The 14,198-nt window shown below is 32.0% G+C and overlaps 1 protein-coding gene across 1 annotated transcript; it reads left to right on the top strand.

The window, feature by feature from the left end:
* Window positions 1–11,946: 11,946 nt before the first annotated feature.
* Window positions 11,947–14,171, top strand: LOC145054318 (putative beta-1,3-galactosyltransferase 14). Its single transcript, XM_079002479.1, has 7 exons — window positions 11,947–12,474; window positions 12,637–12,789; window positions 12,861–12,943; window positions 13,253–13,352; window positions 13,422–13,535; window positions 13,643–13,785; window positions 13,881–14,171. The coding sequence occupies exons 1-7, from the start codon at window positions 12,116–12,118 to the stop codon at window positions 13,970–13,972; spliced, it is 1,044 nt and encodes a 347-aa protein (XP_078858605.1). The 5' UTR covers window positions 11,947–12,115; the 3' UTR covers window positions 13,973–14,171.
* Window positions 14,172–14,198: the final 27 nt, after the last annotated feature.

Here is a 14,198-nt window from a genome sequence, read left to right as displayed (position 1 = left end):
AGCGAAGCTTCTGAGAAAAATGACCGAAAGGAGGAACGTTTGGGCAAAACGTTGGTGTTCGGTGTAAACAGTCACGGACTAAAGGTGTTCCAAGATCGGATTTGGATACCTAAGACAGGAGGAGTCAGAGATCTTCTGATGGAAGAAGCTCACAAAACCATGTACTCGATTCATCCCGGTAGCACAAAAATGTATAGGGACCTGAAACCCTATTATTGGTGGCCGACGATGAAGCTCGACATTGCGAAGTATGTGGCCGAGTGTGTGACCTGTGCAAGAGTCAAGGCACAACATCAGAAACCATACGGGAGTTTAGAACCATTACCTGTGCCTATGGATAAGTGGGAAGACATTTCTATGGATTTTGTCACTAAACTACCCAGAACAAAAAGTGGTCACGACATGATTTGGGTGGTCGTCGATCGATTCACTAAGAGTGCGCATTTCATAGCAGCAAAGGAGAAATGGACTATGGAAAAGCTTGCGAATTCTTACGTGAAGGAAATTGTGAGGCTTCACGGTGTTCCGTTAACGATTGTGTCAGATCGTGACAGTCGTTTCACCTCACGATTTTGGAAAAGTCTACAAGAGGAATTGGGTACCAAGTTGTGTTTAAGTACAGCTTACCATCCGCAGACTGATGGTCAGAGTGAAAGAACGATACAAACACTTGAAGATATGCTGAGAGCGTGTACCTTGGAATTCCTAGGTAATTGGGATGAACATTTACCTTTGGTAGAATGTTCCTATAATAATAGTTTTCACTCGAGCATAAAGATGGCACCTTATCAAGCATTGTATGGACAGAAGTGTCGTACGCCGTCTTGTTGGCTTGAGGCTGGGGAAAAGCAGTTTATGGGACCGGAGATAGTCCATCAAACAGCTGAAAAGTTGAGAATAATTAGGGAAAGAATGTTAGCAGCTCAGGACCGTCAAAAGAGTTATGCTGACAAAAAGCGAAGACCGATGACTTTTGAAGTTGGAGATTCGGTTTTACTTAAAGTCTCGCCGTGGAAGGGACTGATAAGATTTGGTGAAAGGGGAAAGTTAAGTCCAAGGTTTATTGGACCATTTAAAGTTCTTCAGAGGATTGGGAACCAAGCTTACAAGCTCGAACTACCAGAAGAACTGAATGGAATTCATAACACTTTCCATGTGTGTTATTTGAGGAAGTTCATGGGAGAAGTTCCCGACATAATTCCACTTTCGGAGTTGAGGATCGATGAGAACAAAAGGTTGATTGAGGAACTGGAGGCAATCGTTGACCGAAAGACTAAGAAATTGCGACGTAAGATGGTTGAGTTAGTGCTTGTCCAATGGAAACACACGAATGGGCCGAATCTCACTTGGGAGATGGAGAGTGACATGATGAGTCGCTATCCGCATTTGTTTGCTGGAGTGTGATTCCGGGGACAGAATCATTCTAAGGTGGAGAGAATTGTAACGCCCGTGTTTCTGGGATTGCCATTTTTAGCAATGTAATAGTCTAGGTTAACCTTTGTAACCCCAATTTGAAATAATAAAAAATGTATTATTTGTGAATTATGTGAATTATGTGATTTATGTGTTTATTTTCTTAATTATTATAATTTAATGAATTAGGAATAAAATAAGCGTCAAAATTAAAGTGTGAGATAAGTCCGATATCTTTGCATAAAGTTGTAGTGGTTGAAACAAGGATTCCGGAGATATAAGGAATGCCAAAATCCGAGTTATAACGAAGAAGTTATGACCTGTCGAAGTTTCGCGACAGAACCGGCACGACGTCGAGTGACGTAAAATATGAATTTAAGATAGAGCGATATTTAGCCTTAGCGATCTAAACGAAAGTCGTAGATTTCGTTAAACCGAGAGCGTGCATAAAAGGAACGCCCGAATATGACTTCGTATGAGGAAGTTATGATTTTTCTAAGTTTTGACTTAGCAGTATGCAACCCAAATACTCGATTTGAGATCGAGCGGTTTTTAGCCGAAACAATCTAAATGAGAATCGAAGATCTCGTTGTTAGTAGCGAAACGATGAAAAGTTAGGCGAGAATGGACGTCAGACAAAGAAGTTATGAATTTATAACGAAGTTTTTCTGTCCCGGCCTTCTAAAAATAAATAATAAAAATAAAAGTCAAAATTAGCCGACGGAGTCTAAATGAAAGTTGTAGAGTATGGTCTGACCTTCGCGTGGATATAAAGAACGTCGAAAACGGAGCTCGTATGCGAAAGTTACGCAATTTAGAAGTTTGACGAGTCAATTACGCCCCGCGTAATTGAGTACGCCCCGCGTACTCAGTCGGATGCAACTTGTCTGACCAATACTCGAGTGCCACCAGTCGACGCACGCAGTGACGTCAAAGTACGCCCCGCGTACTGAGTACGCCCTGTGTAATTTGAGATTACGCCCCGCGTAATCCCAGACTCAGCAGCCTATAAATAGAACTCGAGATCAGCCATTTCCTTGCGATTTTTCTTACTTTCTCTCTAAGTTTTGCCTCAAATTGCGTGCCAATCATATCCCGAAGCCCCGGTATCATTCCCGAGCCCCGAAGCAAGATCCGAAGCCCCGAGGATCCCGAAGAGCGTTATGCCCGAGCCGAAGCTCTGCCCGCGAGGAGTTCGATTTTGGTGAAGATCTTCCAGATCTATCGAAGTATACTACTTCTATAAGCCGTAGTGCTGTCGGATCATCTTCTGATCAAGTGAGTGTATAGTCCCTTTTCAATACGCGATATTATACAAGTAATTTTTAAACGTATTTAAGAATACGGGATGTGAGTGTGTAGTTATTTTCTCTCTAACGCAATATTATGAAGTATTTAATATAAAATACGTGCTACGTGTATATATTTTGTGGTTATATGTGTGAATGTATATTCTCTATGAAATACGTGTTATGTGTGTATGCCTCATCTGTTATGTGGAATATGTATTGATTAAAGCATGCTATACAGGTTTTTAAACAGTGTATAAAATGTATATTTTTATCTACTAATATGTTGGGTAGAACATGGGTAGATAATTGGTGTGAAATAAACAGATGAGAGGCCTCGGTGTTATTGGTGTTATCCTAGTCATTCAGCAGAGTATGGATGACGACCACGGACTATTCTAGACTGTCCTATGGAACACTAGCAGGCTCATTACCTGTAGGTGTTGTGAACGACGTGTTCATCGGTGTACTCTATCCCCCACATGGTTGCCTTTAGGACACTTATTGTTGAGGAAGCCCCTCTGCAGTAATGTCTGTCCCGATGAAAATCCTGAAATAAGTTCCTTATAATAGACGTTATTTTTAGGAACGTAAGGTGAGGATAACGGGAATGGGTAATCGGGTTTATTGTTGATTGTTGTAATTAAATATAATTATTGTGGGTTTGAAAACCCTATATGCTCACCAGGCTCCCAAGCCTGACCCACTCAGTTGATTTGTATTACAGGAAGTGGCGCAAGAGCTTAAGATGGGCGAATCATCAAGTTGTTTTGTTTACAAGTCTGTATATGTATATATTTGTTGAACGACTTGTGATGTTATCGTTTATGCTTTATGATCTATATCGGAACATGACATCCCGACTTTTGATTATGAAATGAAATCATATTTCTATATGAAATGTTTTGATAAATATCTATTTTATCATGTTTTGTTTTTGGGAACAAATTCCGCATCTCTTTTAAAATCAAACAGATTTACTCTGAAAATGTTTAAAAAGCATAAATGAAATCGGTCTTTTTTGGCCGAGATTTTGGGGATGTCACATAGTATACATGCATACGTATTTGAAAAACGAAATTTTGATAATAGAAGAAACGAAATATCCTACATTTAAAGTATTACATCAAATTTATGGATAATGATTTCTTATTCTTCATAAGGATCATCAAAAGGGTCTTGAGCGTCTTCAAATAAATCATTCTTTATAGATTTTGGAGAATCGTAAGAAACTGATGGAGTTTGGCGAATTTCTTGAAGTAATTTTTGAAGTTCTTCAGGGGAAGAGGTAGCAGCATCTTTAATTCTTGCAATTAAATCCACATCACTTTTGGGAAGACTGTTGATAAAAGTGGCTTCAATTTCTGGTTTTTGAATATATATTTCTTGATAATGTTTAATTACTGCTTGTTCACTGGCTTGAGAAATCTTCATTTTATCCCACCATTTTGAGCGAAATTGGCGATTAAGCCAAGGAGGAGAGGAATCCTTTGCTTCTTGATAATGAAAAGTCCAAGACATTATCCATGGAACTTTAAATATCATGGTGAATTGTAACATGTATTCAAATTCTGGAATTTGTTGAATAAACAATTCTTTAAATTTGAGATATCCAGCGTAAATTTCTTTTGGCAAACAATTTGGAAGAATACCCATATATTTGTACCAATTGATAAACCATCTTGGATATTCACAATTGAAGTTCAAATCAAAGAAGATAAACCATGAATGTGAATAATTCCGAATAAAGAATGCCTTAGTCCAGGCGTCTTGATAATCATAGTAAGAAAATCTGGGATAAGCAGGATAACTTATAAGAGGTTTTTCAGAGTGAAGGTTTGGAACCCAACTTTCTGGAGAAATGATTTTGATAATATGAGCTTTGCTAAAATCAATGTTTCCCTCTTTAGAATTAGAACGATGAACAAAATTGACCGAACCAGATTCTTGCAGAATAGCTTGATAATATTCTCGGGTTTTATACGAATCAACATAAAAGGTTTTCCCTTGTCCAAAGAGATTATTTGTGAGAACATGAAAACCTTGGTGTAACTTATGGATTTGAAAATCTTCAAGAATTTGAACTCTTAGGAAATTTGGATTAAGAACATAAGGAGTTTTTGTAGAAGGGCTAGGAGTAATAGATTTTTGAGTTTGAGGAGTTATAGGTTTTGCAAAAGGGCTTATTGTGTCGGTTGAAGTAACTTTTGGAGTAACAAGCTTTGACCGAAGGATATTAGAATAAAGTTGTGAATTCTTAGAAGTAGGAGTTAAAGGAGAAAAACGATTTTGATTTTGAAATGGAACTAGCTTTTGAGAGACTGGAACAAGATTTTGAGAGACTGGCTTCTTGTCATCATGTTTGGAAGAGGACGACGAACTCATTTTCCCTGCAAAAATTCTCGAGAAAGAAAGTCAGGAAGCGAATTATTTTCTCCCTTTATAAATTCTATTTCGAAATCAAAGTTACCTAAGAGGGCTTGCCAACGAGCAAAAATTTGCTTGGAAATAATATTTTTTACATCTTTTTCCAAAATAGTTTTTGCAGATTGACAATCTATTCTTAATAAAAAACTTTTCATAAATAAATCATCTTCAAATTTCTTAATACATAAAACAATGCTTAAAATTTCCTTTTTGACAGTTGAATAGTTTTTCTGTGTATCATTCCATGCACCAGAGTAATATCGAACCAATTGCTCTTTAGTTGAGTTAACAAATTTTTGTTTTAAAATTCCTCCGAATCCAATATCACTAGCATCGGTTTCAACTATGATTTTGGCATCGGGATGAGGTAAATTTAAACATGGCAAAGTAAGGACCTTTTGTTTTATATATCTAATTATATCTGTATGTTTTTGAGTCCATGGTTCAGGATTGTCTTTTAATCGATTATAAAGTGGTTTACATATGATCCCTAAATCTTTGAAAAAATCATGGATATAATTTAAGCATCCTAAAAATCTTTGAAGTTGCTTTTTATCTTTAATTTCATCAGGAAATTTAGTATAAAATTGCAAGCTTCTTGTAATAGGTCTAATAGTGTTTTTGACAATATCATGTCCTAAAAAGCGAATTTCATTTTTAAATAAATGCATTTTTGCTGCAGAGACAGCTAAACCATTTTGATAAATTAAGTCATGAAATTGATTTAAATGTTTAAAATGTTGATCAATTGATTTTGAAAAAATTAGGACATCGTCAATATAAGCAATAGCAAAACTACTTATAGGAGTTATGATATCATTCATAATATTTTGGAATTCAGAAGGAGCATTTTTTAATCCAAAAGGCATTACATTCCATTCAAAATGCCCAAAGGGAACATTAAAACCAGTTTTATATTTATCTTCTTCATGAAGTTGTATTTGCCAAAATCCTGATTTCATATCAAACTTTGAAAATATTTTTGAATCATAAAGCTTTTTTAGCAAATTTCGTTTATTAGGAATAGGATAACGAATCCATTCTAAAACTTTGTTTAAAGGTTTATAATTGATAACTAATCTTGGTGATCCTCTTTCTAATTCTGCGGCATTCATGACATAAAATGCTGAACAAGACTATGGTGATTTAGAAGGTCTTATGAGTTTTTTATTTATTAAATCCTGAATTTCATTTTTACAATGACTTTCTAATTCATTATTCATGTGAATGACTCTAGATTTTGAAGGAATATCCTTTTCATTAAATTTTTTTATATATGGTAGTTTTACAATATGTTGCTTTCTATTCCAAAAGGCATTAGGAATATTAGAACAAACATTTTTTTTTTCAAATTTTAATTTTAAACCTGTTATTTTATTTTGAATATTATTATCATTTAATTGATTAGTTATTCGAACATTATTTATTTCGTTAATAAGATATTTGGCTTGTTGCGTTTTATAATTAAGGACATTAATCGTTGAATATAGAGGAGGTTCACAAAATTTAAATATAATTTCCTTTCCAAAGACATTGGTTCTTATACCATCATCATGAACCATAAAAGGATATAGTTTTGTAATGAAAGGCGTTCCTAGAATTAAAGGAGAAGAGAGATCTTTTATTAAAATTAGGTGAGTTTTATAACAGTAATCTTGGTCATTACAAATATGAACATCAGAAACTTTATAATTCACAATTAATTTTGTACCTCCGGCACCAGTAAGTCTAGATGTAGTTTTTTCATAAAATTGTGTAGGAAAAATTCCTTCTTGAATACAATTCATATCAGCACCACTATCAATTAAAGCAGTTAAGTTGATTTTAAAATTATCCTTGACTAAAGTAATTTGAGTGTTCCATTTTTGAGAAACTTGATTATTTATAAGTTTACCAATAGTTACATTTTCAATTTTATTTTCTTCTTCGTTATTAATTTCTATATTTTTGTTTTTAAAAGTAGAAGGTTTTTCCTTTTCTAAAATAAAAATTTTATTTTTTATTTCTTTTATTTCTTGTTTTACTATTTTTAATTCTTCTTGAAGTTCTTGCATATAAATTGGTTTTGCTTCAGTAAATCTTTCGTATATATTTTTTAAATTAAAATTTTCATTATTAGCAGGAGTTATGTTATTAGTTTTATTAAGCATCTGTTTTATTAGCAATTCTTGGATATTTTTATCTTTTATAGAATCAAGAGAGTTTAAAAGATCTTTATCATCTTGTGAAAGAACATTAATGGAGCTACTAGTAATTACATTGATTAAATTGTTACAGTGACATTTACCAATACACTCGCAAATATCAGAATCTTCAGAACTTGAAGTAGTATTTTCGAGAATATTTAAATCATTTGTTTGAAAGTCAGAAATACTTTCATCGGAATCTGAATCAGTATTTAAAATATTTTTTCTTATTTGTTCTTTCAAGTCTTCAGAGACATTTAGCTCATTTATTTTTGTCTTAGCATAACAATTATTAGCTGTATGACCATTACGCCCACATTTATGACAAATAATAATATCTTTTGATTTTCTTTTAGATTTTTTATAATTTAGTCTATAAGGTTTTTTAGATTTTGAAGCGTAATCTTTGCTCCTTTTATAATTTTCTGGAAGATTATATTTCTTTTTCCTGAAATATTTTGAAGATCTTTTCTTAAATAATTTAGATTTTGAAGTAGACGGACCATTCAAGGGCTGATAACCATATTGTTGGCAAAAATTTCCCAATTCATTTTTACTGTTAATTCTATCTTTTTTGAGTTTTTCTTTAAACCTAAGATTAGCACAAACTGCTAATCCCTCTTTATTAATATAGTTTATTAAATCTCCATAAGTTAAATTTTGATAAGGGATGGTATTATTAAAATTTTCTCTTAATTTTTGTCTAACTCTTTCCGCAAAGAGTTTTGGAAGGCCAACAATAAAACGTTCTTTCCGATATGACTCTTTACAATCAGGTCTTGAAAAAACTTTAACAAGATAATTATCTTTATACCATCTAAAATCAGTAAGTTTTCTACAATGTAAATTCATTAAAATTTCTGAAGTTTTTTCTTGAAAAGTAGTAGGATCTCCTACAAAGTTTTTGATAATAGCAAAAATTAAAGTGTTAACCATATCATCTTCAAACGTTTGTATTTGTTGATTATTTTCTTGTTTTATAATAGTTTTCTTAGCAGATAAAATATAATCTTTTTCTTCTTGTGAAATATAGAAATCCCACTAGCCTTTAAGACTGCCAGTAAAACCAGAAGTAATAATATTAACAATTTGGAGTTGAGTATTATTATGAGCTTTATAAGCATTAGCAGCCATAGTTATTTCTTGTACAATATTCATAATTTGATGTTCAGAATGGCCATCAATATTCCATTCATAAACAGAATTACCATCATATTGAGAACGATCAAATTAAAAAGTTCGTTCTTCAAGTTGAACATCTGGAAGAGATGGTCTATTCCAATAATTTCTTATGGTTGGTTTTGGATTTTTTCCGAAAGTGCTTTGCTTTGATTGATGAATTTTATTAAGTTTTGAAAAGTCATTAGTGAGTTGATTAATGTCATCATTTGTATCAAATTGTTGAGCAAGAGTTTCAATATTTGTTTCACTATTAATATCACTATTTTCAGATTCTTCATTCGTAAGAGTATTAATATTATTAGTGTTTGAGATATGAAGTTTTGAAAGTCTTTTTTCTAATTCGTTAATTAAATCTGTATTTCCTAGATTAAAATTACCATCGATTTGGCAAGGAACAAAACTTAAATTATTAGTGCTTGCCATATCATGCTTGTTAACGTTTTTATCTTTGAAATTTTTTTCTTCAATTTTAACTAAATGCTCGGTAATACTAGATAAGGTTTCATTTGCATAATTATTTTGGTAAATAATTTTTTGAAGACCCTTTTCAGTAGTTAATTGGTTTGGGGCTTGAACTAAAGGAGTTGCAATAAACATATCGTTAATAATAATTTCTCCTTTTGGTGGAAAATTAGCAATAATTTCTTTATTAGAAATAATATCTTTATATTTTTTCTCAAAAATGGGAGTGATAGAATCATTTTTAAATGGGTAATTTATTTTATGTTTAGGGGCATAAATTAATTCAAACCATCGAAAAAAAGGAGAATGAATTTTATTTGATAAAACATAATCTTCCCAAAGGCCTAAATGGAGAAATCTTAAGTAGTATGAAAAATTTTCTTCGTGCCAAACTTTTTTTTTATGGTTATAATCTTTATAATACTCAATATCTTTTAAGTAATCAAAATCAACTTGATATTCTAAATTCGAGAAATTCATTTTAACAGGTTGTTTTTGTTAGGATTGAAGAAATATGCTTTATCGATTCTAAATTATGACTTCTTGATTTTTCGTATTTTTTTATGCCTATCTTTAGCCTAGAAATTTTTTCTATTTGTTTATTATATTTATTAGTATATGGAGGTATTTTGTATAAATTATAATTTTCATGAGTTATAGTTTGTTCTAAATGTTGAATGGTTTTGCATATATTAGAATTTATCTTCCAATGCCTTTTTAACATATTAGCCCAAAGCTTATTATTTTGCGAACAATTAATTTGTATTTTAGAACTCATAATTGTTGTTTAAAATTTTGAAGTTCATCAATAAAATCTGATTTAGTAGGACTAGGAAGACTATTTTCACTATTTTGATCATCTTGATATAATGGTTTGGGAATAGAATTAGTATAGTCAACAATTTTTAGTTTTAAAGATCTCGACTTTAATAACGAAGATTTTGAAGAGTCTGTTTCTGGGATAAAAGAAGTTGATAATCTGGATGATGAAATATTTAAGGAAGAAAAATTTATATCTACAGAACCATCATTATATTCAATAATATTTGAGATTTGTTTTGAAGAGTCTAATGGTTTTGGATCAATAACATTTTGTAAGTTCCAATTACATGATTGAGTTATATCAGACCATTTTAATCTTTTCGGTGTATGAACTTTGGTATGGTTAGTATTTGCTTCAAAAATAATTGTTTCATTTCTAGGACTTGATAAACGTGTTTTTGGTTCAAGTGTAGTTGTCATAGTTTTGTAACAAACACGATAAATTATTGCTAAAGGCTTTGTATCATCTTTAAATTCTAAATTTTTTGTTTCTATAGTTAAAACCAAAGTATCTAAAATATTTTTATCAAATAATCCTACAGAGAAATTTGGATAACAATTGAAATAAATAGGTCCGTTAGCAATATTCGTTTCAGCCATAGCTAAAATAGAAATTTGAAAATCTTTATGTCTCTTGTCTCTTAGAATAAGGAGAACAGGGGCATCTATTCCAATTCTAAATAGAGGCTTGATAGCAATTTTGACTAAACCGACATGTAAAAATTTATATTTCGTTCTATGCTCTAAAATAGATCGTGATGATAACAAATATAAATTTTGTTGGTTTTGACCAATAGACAAAGTTTTTTCTGTCATTTTAATAGAATAACCTTGAAAATAATCAAAAGTTCCTATTCTATATATTGTATTAATATTAGTTTTAGGTATTGTCCAATTATTCAAACTTTGTTCTATGTTATTAACGGTTTCTTCAATAGAATTTATTTGATTATCATTATTATCTTGTTCATTGTTGATATTTTTACCAGGAATATATTTTTTAGATAGTATGCCTGAAAATTTACTCATATTTAATTAATTTTGTTTTAAAATTCTATAAGAAAACTTACTTGTTTTAATAATGGTGAGCAGAGGAGAATCGTCCCGACGATGATTGTGGTCCGGCACCGCGACTTACGTCCTTATCTGCGCGCTTTACGCTAATCCAACCAATCACTGGTCTTGTCTCTGAATCATGCTTATTAAAACTTATAAATTTCTTATAGGATACTAAACCAAAATTAAATAAATTTGAAGTAAATATATCATGCATAACCACCCTAAAAACTTTTCTTGGCTCTGATATATATATATATATGTTCAAATGTTTTCACTATCTATTGTGTGCATGTATGATTGATTCTAGACCAATCATTTTAGTTATTTTAAGAAAGTAATTAATGCATATTAAATGCTGAAGATGTAATTAATATCCATTATATCTTCAACATATAATATGCATTAATTACTTTCTTAAAATAACTAAAATGATTGGTTGAGAATCAATCATACATGCACATAATAGATAGCGAAAACAAAATAACCTAACCCTATATATATATATATATATATATATATATATATATATATATATATATATATATATATATATATATATATATATATATAAACTAAAAGGACAAAACTTAACTATCTATAATCAAATCACTCATTTAACCGTGTACAAATAATTATAATTGTGCATAGAGAATTACACTTTTAATTTTGACAGTTTTAATAATTATTTATAAATTATATAATTTTATTATAAAATATATTTATTTTTATTTTTTTTATTAAATCAATTAATTAACTATAAAAGAAATCTAATATCTAAATATCATTAACATTTAACATATAATATTACTTAATGTAGAGACATGAAAAAAAAGATATTGGATAATAAGTGTTTGTAGTGAGTAGTGACTTATAAAAAAAATATTTTTTTCTAATCATAAAAATAAATTTTTTTTTTATCAAATAATAAAAAGTTTTTGAAAAATTTACAAGGTTTTAATATGGTTTTGGGTTAATCCAATAGTCCAATACCATGCCTTTGTAGAAAAAAAATACATTTATTTATTTTTAGAAAAAAAATTGAAAATTGTCCACTTTATATAATAAGGTAAAAAAACACTTCATATAATTCTAAAATGTGCCTTGGATCGTATTTAACGAAACACATTTTCCAGGTAAGAAGTATTTTGTTTTGTCCAAGACTTTGGCAACTAGAAATCAACTGAAAGTGATTACTTAACTTCATCACTATAACAAATCTCGATTGCTGCATCATAAACCCTAGATCAACCATTGCCATTACCATTCCCGACGCCAATGCCGATGCCTTCATCTAGAAAGTTCTTCCAAGCTCGTCCTCAATCTAACCTGCTTCGGAGATCGATCGTACTAACACTCTGTTTCGTCATCGGAATCGCCGGTTTATTATCGTTCGCTGTCGTCGTTTCAAGAGGACGAATCGGAGGAGGCGATAAATGTAACTACAGCAAACCTTTATCGGTGTCTGTCGTGTGGGATAAAAGCGGTGGTTCCACCGGAGGGTTGGTGTCTGACGGAGATCGGAAGCGGCATAAGGTGATGGGATTCGTCGGAATTCAGACCGGTTTTGGATCGGTTGGTCGACGGCAGTCGTTGCGGAAGACTTGGATGCCTTCCGATCACCAAGGTCTTCAACGGTACTTACTTCTAAGTTCTAACACAATTCGATACGTTTATTCTTTGTTTTTTTTATTTTTTATTATTGAATCCTCGATAAATCTGTAAACACACAATCAGATCGGATCAGAAGTTAATTGTAGATTAATTTCTGATCTTGAGTTTACTGTGTCTGTATGCAGCTTGGAAGAGGCCACCGGCTTAGCCTTCAGGTTTATCATCGGCAAAACCGACGATGCGTCAAAAATGGCGGAGCTGAGGAAAGAGGCGGCGGAATACGACGACTTCTTGATGTTGGATATTGCAGAGGAGTACAGTAAGCTCCCATACAAAACGTTAGTGCTATTAGCCACAGTAAATAAATAAATTGTACTGAAGTTCATGCTAATATGTGCATTTGTTTCAGGTTAGCCTTCTTCAAAGCTGCCTTTGCACTCTATGATTCTGAATTTTATGTTAAAGCTGATGACGACATATATTTAAGACCAGGTGAGTTTTTCCATGAAGCTGCCTCTGATTTTCATTTTTTCCTTTCTTGTTATCATAATCCAAACATAATGGCATAATGAAAAACAATACCGAAAATCGAACATAAACATGGAAAATCTCAAAACCGGAGAAAAAACAAGCTTCATTGTTGAGAAAATTCACTATATGATAAATTATTACAATAAACATAGATCAATCTCTCCAAAGATTTGACTTCACCTTTCTATTTGCAAAATCTAAAGAAAATACAAAGGCAAAGGAAACATAGTATTTGACATTTTTGTCCGAAATGATTTGTGTTTTTACAAGATCGGCTCTCGTTGCTCTTGGCTAAAGAGCGTCCTCACTCACAAACATATCTTGGATGCATGAAGAAAGGTCCCGTGTTCACTGACCCAAAACTCAAATGGTTAGTCTTTGAAAGCGTCCCACTTTTCAACTATTAGTGACTAAGATACTGAGTTATTGATATTTGTAGGTATGAACCTCTAGGGTATATGCTTGGGTCAGAATACTTTCTTCATGCTTATGGTCCAATTTATGCTCTCTCTGCAGATGTTGTTGCAAGCTTGGTTGCTCTTAGAAACAACAGGCAATTTATTTACATTTTCACTTACCATATTGATATTTGTAGTATAAGATATCTCTGTGTTACTGATATTTAGATTTACTTTATTATTAAAATATTCTATCTCTCAGTTTCCGGATGTTCAGCAATGAGGATGTTACTATTGGTGCATGGATGCTTGCAATGAATGTCAACCATGAGGACAATCGTCAACTTTGTCAAACCGAATGTACATCAACATCTATAGCTGTGTGGGATCTCCCCAAGTGTTCAGGTTAGTATTTTTTTTTTTCTCCTAAAGGATCTTCTTTAACTTGTTGACAAATCCAACTTAAATTTGACTTGTGTGATGAATATTTGATGCTGTAGGGCTTTGTAATCCTGAAAAGAAAATGTTGGAACTTCATCAAAAGGAAAGCTGTGCAAACAGCCCGACTTTGCCAGCTGAAGAAGAAGACTAGCATCAGGTTTTTTACACTCTTTTGAGGAATATAGCACAGCATTAGATAATTTTTTCTGTTTGTATCTCATTCTTTTGTTATATACAAAACCTAATCAAATGTTAGTTTTGAAGCGGAAAAGTTTGTGATGTAACGTTTACAAGACATTGGGGAGAGTATGTCTAACTCATATATCATTTATGTAATTAGTGATTGTTTATGCGCTCGTTTTCCTTCAACATTTGAT

This window comes from Lactuca serriola, chromosome 5, assembly GCF_051521515.1.
Source record: "Lactuca serriola cultivar US96UC23 chromosome 5, Lser_US96UC23_V15, whole genome shotgun sequence".
NCBI lineage: Eukaryota > Viridiplantae > Streptophyta > Magnoliopsida > Asterales > Asteraceae > Lactuca > Lactuca serriola.
Note: the sequence above shows the minus strand (reverse complement) of the source record. Positions and strands in the feature narration are given on the sequence as shown.